The sequence below is a fragment of the Mobula hypostoma genome, chromosome 21, assembly GCF_963921235.1.
Source record: "Mobula hypostoma chromosome 21, sMobHyp1.1, whole genome shotgun sequence".
NCBI classification, from domain to species: domain Eukaryota; kingdom Metazoa; phylum Chordata; class Chondrichthyes; order Myliobatiformes; family Myliobatidae; genus Mobula; species Mobula hypostoma.
The window spans coordinates 28,792,224-28,808,204 of record NC_086117.1 but is presented as its reverse complement, the minus strand read 5'-3'; the positions used below and the strand labels follow the sequence as shown (position 1 = coordinate 28,808,204).

At 44.8% G+C, this 15,981-nt stretch overlaps 1 protein-coding gene across 5 annotated transcripts in view; it reads right to left on the bottom strand.

The window, feature by feature from the left end:
* Positions 1-15,981, bottom strand: part of vav2 (vav 2 guanine nucleotide exchange factor) — a 210,530-nt gene that overhangs the window by 140,145 nt on the left and 54,404 nt on the right. For all 5 annotated transcript variants that reach the window (XM_063073773.1, XM_063073777.1, XM_063073775.1 and 2 more), the window contains exon 2: positions 14,571-14,687. In XM_063073773.1, coding sequence (XP_062929843.1) covers positions 14,571-14,687 — 117 coding nt within the window. The remainder of the gene's footprint in view (positions 1-14,570; positions 14,688-15,981) is intronic.

The following is a 15,981-nucleotide window of genomic DNA, read 5'->3' as shown; positions in this document are numbered from 1 at the left end:
GAACAGTTTCTCATTCATCCTGTACATGAAATCCACTTCCATTTGTCCTCCTTGGAGGAGAGCTGCAAGAGTTCCTGCACGGGTTATGCAATAGAGCCTGATTCACCCCAGTCTGCGCTGGGAATGGTTTTGTGATGAGTCTGTTTACACAGAATTAAGGCTTATGTGTTGGCATGTAGCAAACCTAATCTAAAACAGAGATTAATTCAAGCAATTAATATCTAAACAATACAAGTCAGCAATCAGAGAAATCCTGATAAACCAACCCATTCATGGAACACCTTATCAGATCCTATTGTACATGACAACCCATCTGATTAACCCTTAAACAGATCTCAATGTAGACAATAATACAGGCACCATATAGACAGATCCTAGTACACACGTCAAGAACCATGGGCAACAGATGACAACTGTTAGAGATTTTGCCAAACTGGTGCTGAGATCCCACTTGTATAGAGATCTCCTGCCCCAGCACAGGGCCCATGTCACAGCAGGGTTAATTTAAGGTAGTTTATTCATGTTCGGGCTCTTTTTACAGAAGCTAGAAGAGGGCAGAGTTCTTCCTGTGCACAGAGAAAACAGAAGACCCACATCCTGCACCTGCGCCCTATCACAATCGATACCAGATAAAGCAGCACACTCTGCTGCACTTCCACATCAGGGCTCTTCGTCATCAAGCTCGAGCAGGGCACTCATTAACTAGTTTCCAAACGCCCTTGTACAATGCCCAGTGATTCCAGATCCATCTGCTGACGTCTAAGACACCATCTCTGGAATTTATCAAGTTATCCGATCTGTCTCTGGAGGACAGGATGGTTGCCAAACTGAAAAATGCCCAGAGTGATAGACAAGTGAATCTGACAAGATCCCAAGTGCCTGGTTGCAGCCAGTGACCTCTTGACTAGGGAGGGGTAAAATCAACTCTCCAACATTTCTAACCAAGTCCAACTGTGCACTTGTGATCTTCTCCCTGCTCTGAGGACCAATCAACCAAGTGTGCAGTGTGGGGAATGGGGGAGGAATAAAATGGGATTTGTGTCAGTGGTCGCTTCATGATCAGTGTAAACGGTGGGCCAAAGAGGCAGCTTCTGTGCTCTGAGGTCGGTATTGGAAACTGGGCCTCACCAGTTCTCAACATCTAAAATCAGGCAAGCGCATTAACCACAGATGGTCTGCATACATTCAAGTTCTAATTGAAGAGAAACATCACTGACCCCATTCCCCAGAGAGCAATCGACCCATCCAATCAATGTGAACTCCAGGCTAAAGAGAGGAGAAAGCATCTGGCAAGAACCTACATAGTCTGGAGACATACAGCACAGAAACAGGTCCCTCAGGCCAGAGTCCGCATTGACGACCAACTACCTATTTACACCGATCCCATTCTTATTCACATGGACCAGATTCTACCACACACCAACATATTGGGGTCAACTAACAGACCAAACGGCACAATTTTAAGATGTGGGGTGCAACCATAGATCCAAGGAATCCTGTGTGGTCACAGGGAAAACCAGCAAGTTCCCCACGGACAATGCCCAATGTCATGATGAAACTCACATCTCTGGGGCTGGGGCAGTGGCTCTACCAGTTACACCACTGTGCCATTTGCAAAATGCCCAAAAGCAAGTTGCTTCCTTGAGAAGATGGTGGTGAAACAACTTCTGAAGGTACAAAATCTGTTAGGTAGGACCATGACCCGGCAACGAGGAAAATTGTGCACAGTTATAATGAATATGATGCAGAAGGGAATTTGTAAGCTGCTGGCATTCAGTCACCACCCTTTTCCATGGGCATCCAGGTGGTTTGGGGCGTGCTGTAGAAGATCAACAACCATGAAGTCACACCACCACCAATCACAAACCAGGAGTTTGTAACGCGTTCAGAAGATTTGCCACATGGCATACAACAACTCGGAACCACCACTCATGACTCCAAATAGGCCATGTTGGAGCGTATTCTGGAGTTAGAGTATGCAGCAAATATCTTCCCGTCTTCAGAGATGAACATGAATTGTAGATTGAATTTAAAATGCAGCCCTGAACAATAATTTTCCTGGAGCTGTGCACTGGAGTAGATTGCAAACCTGACAATTCTGATTAATATTCATTTTGGGTGTCTGGAGTTGGAGTGCAAAGGAGGGTGTGTGTGAAAACTATATGCAACTCAAAGGAAGCATTGTAGATGCAGTGTAACTATTGAATTGTCCTGCTGTTTTCTTTCACCTTTAGCATATAAAAATGTCATGTAATATTGGGTCAGGCAGGCCTCTTCCTCTCAATATGATGCTTACTGCTTGTTTTTGTTGAATAAAACACTTCTATATCCACCAGCTTCAGTGTCTTTCTGGTGACATTGGCACATCACAAGACCTGGGGGCTTGTCCAGGATACCTTCATGACCCACCTTATGACCAGCAATCTCCGCAATCTAAGTGGGTGAGTATTTTAAAACTCGCACGCACACTTGGATCTGTTCACAACTGTGACCATGGGATCACGAGGTATCACGGACATGGCAGACAGCTGAACTAGCAGATATAAAAGTAGTGTGGTGTGTGTGCGGGCATGCCTGTTCATGTAAGAGACTAAACTTTGTGTGTTAATTTGGTGAGACAGGGCCACGAGTAGCAAAGAGTGGTGACTGACCGCTCGGAACGCCAGTGGAGTGTGTATGTACTCATTTGGGGAACCGTACAGTGGCAGATGCATTTGCAAGTGTGTTCATGTGTGTTTTAAGAATCACTCATTGTGTAGCAGTTTTAAATGCAACGGAATGCAACAGGCACATATAAGGGGCAGATTGCATAGTAGATACTCTGCGGTTTTCAGTATGCACTGTTTAATTTTTAAATAACATTTATATTTTGCATAGTGTGGGAACTAATGTGAAGATATTTGAGGGAGAGGTGCTACCCAGATATACCTGTCGGGATGGCACCAATTGAGGTTAGGCAACATCAGGTCCAGAACCCTGTTGACCCAGGCCAGCCCTTGACTTGGATTACAACCATCCATAAGCTCTTCAACCCCGGGGAGAAGCAGAGCATTTTGCCAGAGTTGCCCTTACTTAAGGTTGCCTGTGGGAACGCAGAGTTCTGGCGCAAGCTCAAGGAAATGACTGAAATTCACCAGAGGCACCCCAAAGAAATGCTGTACGCGTTGGTAAAAGCCAAGTGCCCGAGGAATACGTGGAACGGTGTGGCCTAGGGAGTGCGGGATGGTACACGGGCAACTACTGGGAACGTCAAACAATGAAGAAAGATATCTCCTCTTCGAGGGGAAAGTGAAGCAGTGACTGGGGGGGTGAGAGTAACTTCCCACCAGGAAGTTTTAGATTTGGGGAGAGCGGTGGGATGGACCCACTCCTCAATAGTATCATGGGCCGGTGATATAGATCAGAGGGGGAAGAGAAATTGTCAAGTGGCTGTAGGGAATGAAGATGCTGTGACATCACAGAGAACTTGTTTTGCGTGCCAGCAGCTGGGAAACATAGCCAGGAGCTGCTGGAATAGACGTGGGAGGGTAAAGGAGATTATTTATTACAATAGCCTCTCGGACCATGGTTGGAGGCAGTCCTGGAAAGAGAATCACTAATCCAAAGAAGGCAGAACCCACACCAGCGCCTTCTCTTTCTGATTTGACTACTCACCAGATTATAGTGCTGGTGAGGTCAGACAAACGGCTGAGAGCCGCCTCTATTTCCAGTGGTGTCATCCATGGATGTACACAAGAGGATTATTAGGGGGCCAGCAATGTGAAATGTGACTGGACACGGGGTCATCAGGGTTGATAACTGATCTACCCTTGTCCACTGCAGGAGATGAAGCAATGAGGCCGGACTGAAAGTAGATGCTCGAGATTGAGGGAGTGCAGCTTCCTGCAGGTTTCTGGGTGTGCCCAAACAATGAAGGTACTTTCCCTGGGACAGACACAGAGTACAGCAGGTGCTACTATAGACTCAGGAAACGGAGAAATAACATGGACAAGACAGGGACAGCGAAAGCGTGCGACTCACAGAGCAGGCAACATGGCCCACAGAGAGACGGCAGCTCCAAGCAGGGAGGAGAGACAGGGCGATGGGTGGGAATCATATCATGAGGTCCCAAGGAGTGGGGTCAAGCTCTCAGTGGCTGTTAGGAGTCGTGCAGCTACCCGAGGAGGGAGCAGTGATTGAAGTAAAGGCTCACCAGAAAGGGGAGAGTGAGGAGCAGAAAGGGAACGGGTGGACAGACATCAGTGCGAGGAGGGCAGCGGAAGAACAAGAAGCAACAGAAGTTACAAGTGTACAGGAAGAAACTACAAATGCCAAGTCAGTAAGATTGCATGGAGACGTGAAGGACCACTGTAACCAGGGTAACTCGGTGAGGGATCGAGCAAAGCAGAAATGACATCCTGTGGATCAGAGAGAGCCAGAGGGAGAGAAGATAGTCCTCCCACAGCGAGGTGACCAAGTCATGGTAAGGGGATGGGCTGAAAAGACAGGTTTTGCACCCCCCAACCAACAGTTAGAACCACAGGTTGCGCTCCAGACAAATAACGCCTGTGCGGCAGCATATTCTCGGTGAGACAGCCAGTGGAAATACGGGACTCAGGTAAAACCGCATGAATCACCCTCTTGTTGCCCCCACAGGCAGAGCGAGAGATCAAATGTACCCCGTAACAGTGTCTTTGCAGAGAACCTAAGTGATGAACACCAGCCAGCTGCATCAGACCTGACCACAGCTGATGGATGCAGACCTGCAAGAAACGCCTATGCAGAAGACACCAAGAGAGCGTGACAGCAAGCCGCAAATAGCATGTTAAGGCATAACGGTTGCTGAGGGCAGTTGTTTAGTTGTGTAGCTTAGTACAGAAAAACATTTGGGAAAAATAGACGGGAAGGGATTTCAATTGCGCAGCGACGTCAAGTTCCACATCTTTGATGCGTGTGGTGGACCATGAACAGTGGCGTATCTAAGGTATGGCACGTGACTTGGACGTCACTGAGCAGTTTCTATTAAAGTCAGACAAGCCATCTTTGGATAGTGAAAAAAGAATTTTCTTCAGATGTATGATCTGTCTTTGATTATCATGGGTGAGGAGCACTAGGATGGCCTTATTTCAGAGCACTGTGTAAGAAGACCATGAAACGTTTCTTCACGAAGAAGGAAAGTGGAGCTGAAGGACAGGAGAGATGAAAGTTGGAGGCGGAGGAAGCCAAGAAGTCAAGCAAGTTCTTCATGCCCTTCTTTGAAAAGCCTGGAATAAGTAGTTCGACACGTTCCATGGAGTCGCCTGCACCTGCTACAAATTTGTCAGAATCCGAAGGTGGATCAAGTACAAATGCATCACAGGCCGAGGAGGAAGTCAAGTCAGATAAATCAGAGTATGACGAGATTAAGCGTGAGGCTGCCTCAGAGAACGTGGACATGACAGAAGGGGAAGACAATAATGGTGGTGGTGATGTTGAGTTTATTGACGAGACTTTACCTGATGAGATTGAACCTGACGACACTGAACCAAGTGAACTGGATGGTGTCAAGGAGCCTCGAACTGTCATACCAGAAGTGGTTGAACAGGCTGACATTGGACTTCTGAAGTTCAACAAGGATACTGGAAAAGCAATTCTGCCTGATGCGTTGAGAACAGAAATAATAAAACTGGGTTCAAAGTATTTCCAGAACAGTAAGGGGCCTTTCCTACCAACAAATAACGCTCAATGAACAAAACTTGATTCAAGAGGAAATTGGGAGATGATCATGGTGAGGAAGTGACTCGCTCATGGCTGGTCTATTCCCCTTCTTAAAAAGTCTGCATTTTGTATCTGTTGTCTTCTGTATTCCCGGTCAGACCATCAATCCTCATTGGAGCAGGAAAGTGGATTCAACCAGTGGAAAGCACCTGAAAGGATTAGTGTTCATGAAAATACCAAGAATCATCGGGAATGCTTCACACAGTGGAAAGAAATGGAAAGAAATTTAGCTGGAAACAGAGGAGTTATTGACGTGGTATTTCAGTCACAGATTGAGAAGGAAAAGCAGAAGTGGTGTGATATCTTGACGAGAATCCTTCACTGCATAAAATTCCTTGTGACTCAGAACCTGGCTTTGTGAGGACACAGGGAGCCAATTCAGCTAGACGATGACTCCAATGTGGGAAATTTCCTTGGCTTACTGAAACTACTGGCCATCTTTGACCCTGTTATAAAAGAACACCTCACTCATTTGGAAAGTCATCCTGGATCCACGTCTTATCTTTCACCAGGTGACCAGAATGAATTCATCCACATGATGGCATCTACTGTTCGCCAGAGTTCACTGAGAAGCATTCGTAAAGCCAAGTACTATAGTTTCATGTTCGACTCAACTCCTGATCAGGCACACCGTGAGCAGATGTCAGAAGTAGTGAGGTATGTGGAAGTAGATTTTGAGAGGAAAATAGTCCATGTTAGAGAGTCCTTCCTTGGTTTTATCCAGTAAGCCAGAAGGATGCTGAGAGCTTGGTTGAAGACATCTTGAAACAGCTAGAAAAGACGAAATGGAGCTACAAGATTGTCGGTCACAGTGCTATGACAATGCTGCTGTGATGGCTGGACACAGAAGTGGTGTTCATCAAAGAATAAGTGAGAAAAACAACCTGGCAGTGTTTGTAAATTGCAACAATCACTCACTCAGCTTGGTGGGTGTACATGCAGCCAAGCAGGATACAATGATGGTCACGTTTTTTGGAACCATCGAAGCTCTCTATGTGTTTTTCTCTTGTTCAACACAGTGCTGGGAAAAACTCAAAAACGCCGTGCCTGTGGTTGTTAAGTCGGAGTCCGAAACCAGGTGGAGTGCAGGGACGGAAGCAGTGAAGCCCATCAACAAGTACCTTGAGGAGATACTTCAAGTTCTCCAGGACAGGATAGGCAATGGAAACGAGACCAGTGAAACAAGAAGTGACGCAAGGCAGCTGTACAACTGCATGTTGAGTTACAATTTTCTGATTTTGCTAGGATTTTGGAACAAAGTACTCATTAGCATTGACCATATTCAAAAGAAGCTACAGGATCCTAGCATGAACTTCCACGATGCTGCCGTGGATTTGAAAGCCCTCCAAGATCATTTTTATGATGAAAGAGAAGTGTTGATCAGTAAGTCACTCAAAGGAGGAGTCGGTCTCTGTCAAGAATGGAATATTGAAGTTGAAAGATATCAGAGACGAAAGAAACGAATGGCTGATGAGAACTCAAGAGACGCTGGGTTAACAGCTAAGGAGGAAATGGAAAGAGTCATGAAGAGGACACTCGACCACCTTCACAGAGAAATGGACGAAAGGTTCACTCATTTGCACGACACTGACGCCAAGTTTGGGTTCCTTCTCAATGTCGAGGGACTGTGTTACAGCGCCAATAGTAACGACCTAAAGAAGAAGTACGAAAATTTGGGCGAATTGTACAGCTCTGATGTTGATGGACAGCAGCTATATGAAGAAATTTTGGATTGCAGAATGTTGCTATCAAGGTGGGTCAACATGAAAATATCAAGACCTGAAGAGCTTCTTGAATTTATTGTTCAGTATGGAGATGAGAGCAATCTTCCCCAATCTTCGCATTGCTGTTCAGATAATGCTGACCATCGCAGTTTCCATCGCCAGCTGTGAGAGATCATTCAGCAAGTTAAAACTAATACTTTCGTATTTGAGAGCCTCCATGGGTCCAGGGAGACTCTGTAATCTTGCTCTGCTGACTGCAGAAAGGGGAGAAACTGAAAAAACTAACTTTGATCACATTATAGACCAATTTGCATCAGTGAAAGCAAGGAAGGTGCAGTTATAATTTTCATGTAGTGCCATAATTTGTTAATTAAAAGATTAACGAGCTTGAATTGTATTTCTGAGTTGATATTCTGGTAAAGTTATCTCAAAGATGGGTGTCAGATGTTTGGACAGGGGCGCAATTTCAGTGCTTGCCGTAGGCGCTATTTTCTGTAGACACGCCCCTGACCATGAAAGAACATACACACAGCGCCTGAAGGCAGTCACCCCAGTCTGAATGGGGAGGGAACACAAATGAGCTGGGCCCTTCAAGTAGTTGGGTCAGTGATTGCATGGAGAGTCTGGAAGATGAGGTCCTTGCAGTCACTCAAATAGAGACCACCTCAACCCCTTCTGTAAATCGATGAAAGGCCCTGTGAGCCTTATCCATATTTACTTCACTGGTGCCCCGACCAGAGAGCAACCAGTGATAGTCACTGCAGAGTTATAGTAGTCAGAGAACGAAGGGGTGAAGATGAAGAATGTGATTGAGCTGCAATCGGCCAGCAGGGAAGGAGGAGGCAACAGGCATATGAACGGCAAAGCTGCATTTTAAAGACTGTCAGTAAAATTTCTGCGACTATTTCTGCTTAGAGCTTTGTAGGTAGCCATTAGGGATGATAGCACAGATTTAGATGCACATATGGATATGATAGGTAATTGAGGAAGGGGTTCTGAAGTACAAGGCATTTTTGTTGCCCTATTTGATTATATCCTCCTTAAAGTTTGCCCTTTCTTGGAATTTCTTTTTGTCCAGGAAGGCCAAGAGGAGGGACTGTTAGGGCGTATTCTGGAGATAGGGTATATAGCAAATATTAACTTCACCAGTAACCAAACTTCAGAGATGAACATGGATGGTAGATTGAAGTTAAAATGCAGCTCTGAACAATAGTTTTTCCTGGAGCTGTGCACTGGAGTTGATTGCAAACCAGACAATACCGATTAATGTTCATTTTGAGTGTGGGTGCTAAGAAGGTGTGTGAAAACTATATGTAATTCAAAGGAAGCATTGTAGATACATTGTAACTATAAAATTGTCCTGCTGTAGTTATAAAGAAGGCAAGACAGTGGCTATACTTTATTAGGAGTTTGAAGAGATTTGGCATGTCAACAAATACACTCAAAAACTTCTATAGTTTTCTATAGCATTTTGACAGGCTGCATCACTGTCTGGTATGGAGGGGTTACTCCACAGGACCTAAAGAAGCTGCAGAAGGTTGTAAATCTAGTCAGTTCCATCTTGGGTACCAGCCTACAAAGTACCCAGTACGTCTTTGGGGAGTGGTGTCTCAGAAAGGCAGCATCCATTATTAAGGACCTCCAGCACCCAGGGCATGCCCTTTTCTCACTGTTACCATCAGGTAGGAGGTACAGAAGCCTGAAGGCACACACTCAGTGATTCAGGAACAATTTCTTCCTCTCTGCCATCCAATTCCTAAATGAACATTGAATCTTTGGTCACTACCTCACTTTTTTTTAAATATACAGTATTTCAGTTTTTGCATGTTTTTTTAAAAATCTATTCTCTATACATAATTGATTACTTGTTTATTTATTACTATTATTTTTAATTTTATTTATTAGTATTTCTTGTCTGTCAGATTATGTATTGCATTGAACTGCTGCTGCTAAGTTAACAAATTTCACGTCACATGCCAGTGATAATAAACCTGATTCTGATCTTCAGCATATAAAATGTCATGTAATATTGGGTCGGGAGGCCTGTCCCTCCAAGAGAGTCTCAATATGACGCCTGCTGCTCGTTTTTGCTGAATAAAACACTTCTATATCCATCAGCTTCACTGTATCCTCGATGACATCGCTCATGTTACAACAGACAGCAAGGCTCAATTTGCCAGTGGTAGTCCTATTCTGAGAGTGAACAATCAAGACCTAAACCACTTCACACAGGTCTTCCAAATGCCACAAACACAAGTGATGAGATTAGAATATAATAGGTTAAATATCAGTGTTAGCAAGGCCTGATTCAGAACTGAAGAGGTGCTTCATGGCTGGAAGGTCTAAAGTGAGAAAACACAACATCTAAGGGGGCATTATTTGATAATTGTTATTGCTGAAGTACATTACTAAAGAAGCACTAGAATGATGGAGGGTCGAGAATGAGAGTACTACACTGACAGTAATGCTCTCTTTAGAGTGAGAGGTTACACCACAAGCTTATCAGCTCATGGACTGTCTGTCCCACTCTCATCAGGGAAGAGGCTATGTAGCATCCACGCCAGTATCACCAGACTCAAAAATAATTACTTTCCCCAAGCAGTAAGGCTGATCAACACCTCCACCCACTAACCCACCCACCACACCCTCTCAACCACTACTTTATCATTTCCTGTCAGTGTCACCTATGTAGACACTCCTGTGCCTAGTGTCACTTTAGGGACATACAATCAATCTGTGCACATTAGCTGGCTTATGTATTGTACATTTATTGTATTTTGTTTATTATCGCGTTCTTTATCTCATTGTGTTCTCTTTTGTGCTGCATTGGATGCGCAGTAACAATTGTGTTGTTCTCCTTTACGCTTGTGTACTGGAAATGACATTTAAAAAAAAACTTGAATCCTGAACGGGACTACAAAATATCCCACGTCACCACTTGGAAATTCCCTCTAGTGGCCTAGCCAATTACTGTCTATGAACAAGCATATTGTAAACAAATTCCTTGGTCAATTGAACTTGTGTGTGGCCTTTCCCTGTGAAAATTGCCTCTCACATTTCTACACCATGGACTGAATGCATGTCAAAGCTTTCAATTGTGTGTGGATTATTTTGGGACATTTAGATCTTGAGAGATGCTTTAGAAAGGCTCGTCATGACTTTCCGTACTCCAGCTGAGCTGGGAGAGGAAAACCAGCAGATTTCAGAGGGATTTACAGAGAAACAGCTAGTCGTTCCCAGCTACCTGCACCACCCAGTCATTAAATGGTCGGAGCTGAAATGGAGTAATGCTTTTGACCATAGGAATATCGACCAGTCAGCATCAGATCCCCAACACTGGTGGGGATCAGGCTTCACTAGGTTGCGAGTGAAGATTTGGAGTGAAGCCCAGAGAAATTCAGTCACCATCAGGGGCTCCACATCCTACGCTCAGCTAAAGTTCATTGTTTCTTAAAGGACAGAAAATGTTTTCAATTAAACACGCTGCAGTGAGATTATTGCATTTGACTCTCAGAGCTGAGAGCTCTCAACCTCTTGCCAGCTACACTCGCTCCACACAAACCAATTCGGCCTCTCTCAGGCTCTCGCTGAAAGGAAACACCCTTCAGCAGCCCTGCACAACAGCTGGCTGAGACTCCAGGAGCCAGAAACTGACTGCTCCTCCCACCAGAGAGCACACGAGGTGACTCAGAGGGGAGAACGTTAGTGGATCTGACTGACCGTTGCCTGCGAAGCAGAGAAAGGGGAAAGAGTAATACACTCAGAAACTGTGACCGGGTGACCTCCGCTGATCCCCACAGACACACGATGTCAAGATTCAGCACAAGCCTTAACCCTCAGTGCAGTGAAGCCAATCTCACAGTGCAGTGCAGACTCAAATGGCTACAATTCAATGTTGCACTCCAGCCTCAGTTCCTGGTGACCAGTACACACACTCACCAGGATGACACAACCAAGCCCGCATTCACCAAAACACACTCGCTCCCAAGTCACACACTCAGCAGGGGCTCATGACAAGATATCGAACACCACACCCCCAATCACCACAACGGGCTCCGCACTTTCTGACATACACAAGTCTCACAAGACCAAATAGCACACTTACAAGCACACAGCGTCCAACACATGTGGACGGTGTCCACATTACTGGTCTGTATATGCCCACTGAGCATGTAACGACACAGGTGAATTACGCACCAACCACGACACAAACTCGCACATTGGTCTCACAGTAGCCATCACAACTGACATACAAAGCTCCCTCCAAAACTTTTCATACAGTAGTGGTTGGAGTGTGGGGAATCAGCTCGAATTCTGCGTCATTTCCCTCTAAATGTAACTGCGCAAGGCCCAGGATTACACAGCAAAGGAAAGGACAGTCAACACAAATGCTCTCTGCCTGTGTCTATACTTAACTTGAATCCTTCCAACCTTTTTTATATATTATCTTATCAGCATATCCTTCAATTCTTTTACCCATGTGCTTATCTAGTTTCCCCATTCACATCTATACCGAAAATCCCAACAGCTCACTGCAGTACAAAGTTCTGCATAATAAATACTATCTTCCAAGTTCCTTATTACTTTTATAGGTGACTACTTTGTCTTTCACATTCTGCAATTACACCCAAACCTGTCCCACTCCAAAGAAGCTGGTTGGAAACAAGTGTTACACTGAATTTTCTGCATGACTTCTGAAACCGCCTTTCAACTTTTCAATATTCCTCTATCTCTGCACTCGTCTCAGACCATCACATTTGATCCACTTTCTCCCTCTACCACACTATTACATACAGCCCCCAATTACTCGAAATTTTGCCCACTCCACATCCCTTTATTACCCCAACTGCCGTCACCACTCACCATCTCGTTATGCCTACCGCACTTCCCCTTAGCTAACCTCAATCGCACACATCATACATCATTTCTGGCTGTAGATAAAGTAGCTGGCTTTTAGCAGTTGCTACCTGTGAAATGTTATGTGCTTAGAACAGGTCAATGTCTGCTGAAGCACACAGCAATTACCCTGACAGCGTGTCACACCACATTTTAGAGCTTCTGATATTTAGCTTTAGCAAGAGAACTGAATTAAAACATTCTAAGGACATGTCCATTCCCATTAGAGAACCAGTGATAATCACATCCCCTATACAGCAGCTGAATCTGTGGATAACCTTCCGCTAGTTTAGTATGATGTCTTAAAAGTCATAATGCACTGAGGAAGGCTGAAGAGGTTTCTGATACTGTTGTTAGTGCATATTCCGGAGTGAGGTGATATGGTAAAATATTAACTTCAGGAACTAATCTTCAGACCTGAACGTTGATTGCAGATTAAATTTAAAAAGCCATTGTGGACATCATTTCCTGAAGCTGTGGACAGCAGTTAATTGAAAAACCAGACAATGCTGATAAACATTCATCTTGGGTGTCTGGAGTGTGGGTGAGCAGATGGAGCTGTGAGAATTGCATGTAATTCAAAGGAAGCATTGTAGATACATTGTAACTATAGAATTGTCCTTTGATCTTTAGCATAGAAAATGTCATGTAATATTGGGTCGAAACAGACCTCTTCCTCCAGAGAGTGTCTCATTTTGTTGAACAAACCACTTTGGTATCCACCAATTTCAGTTTCCCCGTGACATTTTTCACATTATAACACTATTAGGTCTGTAGCCAAGATATCCAAGCCCTTTCCCAACTCAGGCACAACTGTAGTTAACGATGGGGCTAAGGACGTTAGTTAAACCATAGCTCATCATGCCTGCTCAAAGGTAGTCATGTGCCAGCATAGGAATTCAAGGGAAATAGCCACTTCTGAGGGATGGGTCTTGCACTGGGTTGACTCTAAGCGTCAGCTTCAGAGGGATAAACAGTACAGCAAACTCAAATCCAAGCAAGTCCATTAGTTCCTGCAGCAGGAATCCTTTTTTATAAAATTCCCTGCAAGAACTACCACTGCCACCCAGGTCCTGCTCACAGGAACACAAGAGTCTGCAGATGCCGGAAACTGGAGCAATGTGCAGAATGCTGGAAGAACTCGGCTGGTGACTTGCTGAATATTCACAACCTGCAGAATTCCAGCACTTGGCATCAAATGAGGGACAGTCAGAGAGAACAAGCTTATGTATGTGAACTATCTCCCATACCATACATTAACATTACAGACAAACCACCCCCCCCATCTGAAGTCTGACTGCTGTCTCCTCCTTAACCCCACCCACCCTCCACACAAATCCTATTCACTGCCTCTCTCTTATTTTTCTCAGCTTCACACCAGCCCCTGGGCAGGTATCAGCAGATGAAAGCCAGTCAGGTTATACAAGAGATCAACATTCTCTGGGGCATGGAAGGAAAGACAAGAAGATAAATCCACAACGGGGATTTTATCCACCAGTGAGAAATCCTGCCATTTCACCACCTCGGGAAACGCAGGAGTCACACTAAGTTACAGTTTTCCCCTCAACTCACTGTCACAAGTAAAGCATGGGTTCCTTCACGCAGAAATTAATCTGGGACACAAGGGGAGACCCCTCCAAGCAGACCACAACCTTGCCTCCGATTGGAGGTTCGCGTGCCTCGATGACTTGGAGAGCTAGGTTGGCTGGAGTCATGGCTTTATGCTTTGGCTCTTGATAGAGTCACCCATGCCAAACAGGTCAAAGGGTAGAGGCCAGACTAAGAGTGGTCCACCGGAAGGTTTGGGGGTTCACCTCAGGGCTAATGACCCTGACTGGTAAGACAAAACTGTTAGGAAACAGCAATGAAGAATCCTCTACATCTGTGTGTGACGGTATTCCTGAGTCCCCACCCAGGACCTGTATGACTGACAGTAGTGAAAACCAAGAGAAAACCAACACCTCCAGAGATGAAGGACTTTCATTGCTGCCCTAAATGCCAGCAACATTATGATCAGTACAAGTACAAGGGGTTACCAAGGTCAACCTCTGAGTTGACTGTGGGGGCACAGGGCTGTTGTATTTGAGTCCCGCATGACTTGAGGCTTCCACACAAACACCCAGAGAGCTGCAGCAGGCAGCCAAGCTCTGTCATACTTAAATATTTCCCAGGAATTGTCGGGGGTTATACTAGAATGAGAGAATCATTACATACCTTCCCAAAGTCCCTCACGTCGAACAGGTCAAACGGGTCAAAGAGCTCACTGTTCCTCAGTCCAAATTTGTCATGACAAACTTTCAGGAAAGTTCGGATGTTCTTCAGGCACAGAAACTGCAAGCGAAAGAAATGCACAATGTTCAGAAAGCATTTACTTAGACTATCACTCCAAAGAAATGCATCATACCCTCAGCCACTATAAGGTATGCTTGAGGCCAGAGAGTCCATGGATGGGAGACTGATGCCAAAGCAGGGAATTGAGGCAATAAACACTCTGCCGAAGGAACTCAATGGGTCCAGCAGCTTCTGGGGAGGGAAAGGAATTGTCACTGCTTCAAGTTGAAACCCTACATCGGGTTGGATGTGGGGGGCTGAAGGGGAAAATCATGAAGAAGTGTACACTGAGGTATAGGGGATCTACTACGTGTAACTGTACCCCACCTTAACACCAGGACAGACAAACAAGACCACTGATATTTCTCTCTCTATCCAGAGATTGCTGTACAGGGATCTGAAGCAGGGACAATAGTTGAATTACCCTCCATGCAGGGATCATATCTCTGCCCTGATAGTGATGGAACAAAAGCCAAGATCCACCTGCTGATGTGTATTGGGCGAGGTTTAATCGACGTGGCTTGTGGATTGGACTCTAGTTCATGTTATCACGCATTTCTGGTCAGTCCTTTTTCCTGTTGTTATTGCAGCCGACTTTGAAATGGGGGGCCTGCAAGTAATGAACACTGAGCTGAACGGAATATGCCTGGACTCTCTTGATTTCATGTTTTATATTTCTGTGTTCTGCACTCATTTTCTTTGTTGGCTGGTTGTGTCATTTGGCTTTATTTTGTGCATGGGGTGGGGTTTGATGTTTTTCTTTCTTTGTTTCATGGCTACCTGTGGGAAAGTCAAATCTCAAGGTTGTATACTGTACACTCTTTGAAAATAAATGTACTTTGAACCTTTGAATGCAACCCAATGAAAATGGATTTACCAAATAGATTTATCAGCAATAATGACGCATAAGCAGTACCATAACACAGAACGATACCGAAAGGGTAACTTTGCAGATATACAGTCAGAATGGTTTCACAAATACAAAGAGATTCTGCAGATGCTGGAAGTCCAGAGTAAAGCACATGAAGTACTGGAGGAGCTCAACAGATCGGAATGGTTACAATGGTTTCCAAGCAACACACATCAAAGTTGCTGGTGAACGACTGACGAAGGGTCTCGGCCTGAAACGTCGACTGTACCTCTTCCTCGAGATGCTGCCTGGCCTGCTGCGTTCACCAGCAACTTTGATGTGTGTTCCTTGAATTTCCAGCATCTGCAGAATTCCTGTTGTTGTGTACAACGGTTTCCAAGTTCATTTGATCAATTAATAACATGGTTAATAACACAATAGAGA